The sequence below is a fragment of the Lottia gigantea genome (genome assembly GCF_000327385.1).
Source record: "Lottia gigantea unplaced genomic scaffold LOTGIsca_918, whole genome shotgun sequence".
Taxonomy (NCBI): domain Eukaryota; kingdom Metazoa; phylum Mollusca; class Gastropoda; family Lottiidae; genus Lottia; species Lottia gigantea.
The window spans coordinates 5,491-10,798 of NW_008711006.1; the positions used below are offsets into that span (position 1 = coordinate 5,491).

The 5,308-nt window shown below is 38.9% G+C and overlaps 1 protein-coding gene across 1 annotated transcript in view; it reads right to left on the reverse strand.

The window, feature by feature from the left end:
• The window catches only part of LOTGIDRAFT_176286 (hypothetical protein), a gene marked incomplete at both ends in the record, with an annotated part of 5,420 nt that extends 2,697 nt beyond the window's left edge, over positions 1 to 2,723 (reverse strand). Inside the window, 2 exons of the mRNA XM_009068617.1 lie at positions 619 to 666; positions 2,334 to 2,723. Of these exons, the coding sequence (XP_009066865.1) occupies positions 619 to 666; positions 2,334 to 2,723 (438 nt within the window). The remainder of the gene's footprint in view (positions 1 to 618; positions 667 to 2,333) is intronic.
• Between the last annotated feature and the right edge of the window lie 2,585 nt (positions 2,724 to 5,308).

The following is a 5,308-nucleotide window of genomic DNA, read 5'->3' on the forward strand; positions in this document are numbered from 1 at the left end:
TCTATTTTGTTAGACACTCAATCGGGAGCAGGTCAAGGCAAAAACATTATCAATAACATGCTCCCGATTGACAGTCTAATAAAGTATGCGGATGAAAAACGTATTGATCTGGCTTTACTGGCATACGACCAGGAAAGGCATTTGATAGAGAAAATGAAGGATAAATATTAAGGTAGGGATAAAATTGGAGGAATTATATGATTTTCGTGCATTTGTAGTACTTCGGTAGGCTATTTATGTATATTCTAGTCCTAAATTGACCATCGAAAATACTGAACATTATTCCCCTTTAAATGAAAAACAATGTTCATAATAGCCCACATACAATTATCAATAATCAAAATATCAAAAAGATATTCCTTCAGAATCTTTTTTTCGGAAACATTCTGAAGGACTACACCTTCATACTCATTTCCGTCCAATAGATCAACTCTTGCTATGTAGTTCATTTTACGAGATTTCCCGGAAACTTGAACTACAACGAAGTCAATATATGTAATAGTCAGAATGTGTTGATGTAATTGTGAACATGTGTTGATGATATTGGGGTAAGATGAGCCACATATGGGGCAAGTTGATCATGGCTCAACATACCCCATCTTTACTGGCTCAACTTACCCCACTCTTATTAAAATTCAACATGGCAGGGCAACAAGCACATGGTTTCTACATTAATATAAGATTACATGATCAAAGCCAACATTTCAAACTATTGCACAGTGCAAGAAGATATCAGAAATATGGACTAGTATTGAGGAAATTAAACTACATACCTTAAAACGAATATTTTACTTTTCTTGGTGAAAAACACTCAAAGTTGTTAAACCTTGTTAAGCTTCTAAATTCTTTGACATTGACATTAAAGGGAAGTAACTCTTACATTATCTTAACAAGTGGACCTTCTAAGTTATACCTCTTCCTAGACGGCATTAAGAGGGGGTGGCTCAACTTACCCCATCCTTCCCTACAGGTCCTTATAAAAGGCCTGGACAATGCTGAGGATGTCTTCCAATCTTCCCAGTTTTATCTTCCAGTTTCCGCATCTCCTTTCTTGTCGAATTATCTAATTCTGCCTTTCGAAACATTCCGAGATTTTCAATGTCGGAATCCTCGAAAGGCAGCTTGGATCGTATCAGAATGCCTTTATTAATTTTATTTTCTTTTTTTTTCAAGTTTGAGTACCGTGTTTCCAGACGGGTTTTATTTTGTTGGTCTAAAGTAAGGTAAGTTTCAATTTCGTTTATTTCGTTTTGTATGTTTTCAATTTCAGCTTTGATAGATTTGGTTCTAGTTTTTGAGTATCGGATCGAGATAGTTTTAATTTTAGCTTTACCTTCCTCCCACCAGGAGGTTTGGTCTTCGTAGTCGGGTCTATTACCCTTCCAATCAGACCAAAACTCCCGGATGAGAGTCTGGTACTCAATGTCCTCAAGAATGGAATTATTCAGTTTCCATTTCCCTCTCCCCCATCGTGCGGACCCAAGGTTAAGGGTGAGTTTAACCGCTTTGTGGTCGGAGAATAAGGAGTTGAGATGGATTATATCTTGTATTTTTTTGGAGAAGTGGCAAGAAAGGTAGATACGGTCTATCCGGGTGCCAGAAGCATCTTTCAAGAAGGTATACTGTTTGTTTCTAGGGTACTTGGATCTAAAGGCGTCCTCTACTACACAATTGGTTTGCATCAGATGCAGCTGACTCAGTGCAGTAAGAGGTTGGTTGATCATGATATTATTTTTACTGTCTAGTTTAGATTCTATGAGGTTGAAATCACCGCATATTACAAAAACGTCTCTAATGTTGAAATGTTTAGAGACGTAGGTGTTGACCTCAGAATAGAAATCACCTTTTTCTTTATGTTCGTTCCGCCATATACATTGATGATATGAATCGTGGCGTCATTACCGGTAAGTACTAAATGCAGAAAGCGACCAGTTAGTTTTGAAATTGTATAAGTACGGACTAATTTGAAATCTTTTGAATAGAGTGTGGCGACACCTGCCGTGCTTAAATTAGTGCCGTTGGAGAAAACTATGTTAAATTTAGAGATGGTAGAAATATCTGTAGAATTTTGATCAGTAACGATTCCTGTAAGCATGCAAAATCGTTTAATTTAAAGAAATCTAAAATTTGATGTTTTTTTTGTGTCAAAACCGCGGTAAATATTTAAAGTTGATATGATCATGATATGAATTTAATAAGGGATGAAAGATTGATTTCAAATAGTGAAACAGTGATATGATATTTTAACCCCAAAATTAGTTTTTGACACTTCTGTTGTGTGATGATGATCTCTGCCGGTCTTTCTGAACTCTACCGGCATCGCATCTGCTGACCCTAGAGTCCTGACTACCCACAGTGCTATCTCGTGAGATAGATCTCTGGGTAGTCTTTCTATGGTCTTCTATTCGGTTTTTCTTTTCTTGATTATCTTCGAAAGGGCTTGTTATTGGACGTTTAGTGGAGGTTTTTGCCGGGGTTTTGAAGGTGGTATTTGTGGATTGGTTTAGGGTTTCTGACGCCCGGTTAATTGATCTTTGTAGACTTTCTGCTGCGGTTCGAAGATCAATCTCCTCTCTGCTTCGATCATAGTCGTCGATGTTGAGCTCGTCCCAACCCGAGGGAAGCTCAATATCGATGTTTGGGACGGGAGTAGAGGTTGCCCTTTCTGGTTCGGCAATGTTTTGTTCCTCGTACTCATTTCTTATTTGTTGAATTTCGGCCATCAGAGCTTCAGTTCTGTCTCCGATGCCGAGACTTTCAGTTAGATTTGACTTGGGTTTTGGATCTGGTTTGGTATGGAATTCCTGAGGGCTCTCTATGGCTATTTCAGAGAGACTTTATCAGCGTATGTTTGAGAGCTTGTTTTGCCTACTGCTGGTTTTTGGGCAGCAGGTATTGGGTCAGGGACACGGTGAGGTTTAGGGCAATCTTTTGCTAAGTGGCTCTCACCGTCACACAAGAAACATTTTTGGATCGTCTTGGGCTGGTTCTCATATTTTATACCCAGCTTGTGATTATCGATCAGGATACTGGAGGGGATTGGTTCTTTATCTCCTGTGTAAAGATAAATCTCACACCAGTATCGATGTTTGGATGGCGTGAGAAAGTATTTCTTTTAATGCGTAGTGAAGCACAGAATGCTTGTAATTTTGTCAGAATTACATCATTCCGCATCTCGTATGGTACACCGTAAACCATGATACGGATATCAGGCTTACGGTTCAGAGCTTGGATGTTTTTAGCATGTTCTATTTCAAATTTGATGTTATTATAAATTTTAGAATCTTGTTTAAACCATGCATGAAATTGTTCGAGATCTGTCTGATTTTCGAAAGAAATCAGAAATTTAGCTCTCCCCAAGTTTTGGAAGCCCCTAATGATGGTCATAGGGGACTTTCTTTCCTGCATGATATCCAGAAAGTCTTGCGAGTTGATGTTTGATTGCAGAGCCCCTTCGGGTTTAATCTGCATGGTAAACTTTCTTTCGATCATGTTGAATTAGTAATTTTATAATGTACAAATTTTTTTTTTTGAAAGGTGCAAAAAGGAATAGAAAAAATGAATATAATTAAAAAAAAAATAAATAAATTTGAAGAAGTTGGTGTTGAAGGACTGTTGACGGTCGGACAGGTGAAACAAATAAAAGTTAAAGCACAACAATAACACACAATTTTGGATGGGTGAGTTTATTTACAAAACACAGATGGCCAGTAGATTATAATAGGGTGGTGTTGTTCTCTAGAGGCTATAGCCGGTCGGCGATCTTGAACTTTGACCGCCTACAAAACCTATTTCCGGGTTGATCAAAAATGGCTAGCTAGCCTCTGCAAAACTGGACAATTTTTATCTGTGTGAATCGTCTTTGGTTGTGTGTGCAAATGATGAAATATGTGCTGATGATATAAATAAATACCTGTCCTTAAAAGATAGTTGACCTGTGAGCATGTTGAATTTAGAGTACTAACGTGATGACTTAATCATTAGCCAAGGATCTTTTCATTCAAACCTGGACATACTCACCTCACCAACTGTTATTTGCTCAAGCGAGAGCCTCAACCAGTCTGTGAGCACTGCCAGATCCGCCTGACAGTGAAACACATTCTGATTGAGTGTAAGCATCTCAAACCTTTATTTCAGCTTTTTGCGCAACCTTCTCTTTATGAGAAGGTTGTGGCTATTTTAAAACAAGCAGGTCTTTATTTTAAATCTTAAATAGATTAGTCATTGTTTGTTTTAAATATTTTGTTTGTTTTTAATACCATCATGTGGTGTATTACCTGTGATATTGTTTTTAGTATTTTTTTGTAGTCATTAAATGACTTTTTCTGTGATATGGTTTTTATCGTCTTTTTTTGTTGTCACTATGTGACCTTTCTGTGATATCGACTGGAAACGGTTGGACAGAATGCCACCATCCGTGTTGTTTATGCTAGACATCTTTTTTAGCAACACGCTCCCCCATCCTTTGTCGAGGATGCTATTTACACTGCTTTCGAGCACTTCCGTAAGTTTCTGCAGTACGACTGCGATTTCGCCCCCACTGACGTTTGGCGCACCAGCAGAATACACCCACTCAGGCTTATTTGGCATTCCTGACGGCCTTCACCACCAATCCCCGCATCAAAGAGAAATTGGCTGACATCTTTGCCAAGTACGACACTCGTGAGGCCGACCCTGAGTTCAGTCCGGATTCTATACCAGGTTCCTGGTGACTTCCCTCTGCCTTCAGAATTTTCAACGGCCCGGCGTGGCACAAGGCATGTCGGTACACGATTTCAAGAACGCTAAAGCCCATGATGGTGAAAACTATTTCATTAGCGTCTCCGACCACAAGAATAGGACACACAGTTTAGCCACCATCGTCATCCACCACAAGCTGTACCAGAAGAGATTTCGCCAAAAGGATTTGCCTGGGCGTGACAATTCAACATTAGCGCTTCGACACCCGAAAAACTTTCGCCAATCTCAGCAAGGAGATAACAGATAAGTATCAGCTGCCCAAAATGACCTGCACTACATCAGGCATGCTGTCGAGAGTGAGGCTGTGACAGTAGCAAGCCCAGCGCAGTTGAGAGCTCTCGAGCAGATGCTCAACAACTCGGAGTCCACCACCAAGCGCTACATGATAAGGTTGTTGCATTTCTGAAACAAATACATTTTTATTTCAAATTTTGTTTGATTTTAATATTCGGTTTGTTTTTAATATCACCATGTGGTGTATGACCTATAATACTGTTTTTATTAATTTTTTTGAAGTCAGTCAGTGACTTCTTTTTCTGTGATATTTTCTTGTTTTGTTCTGTGATAT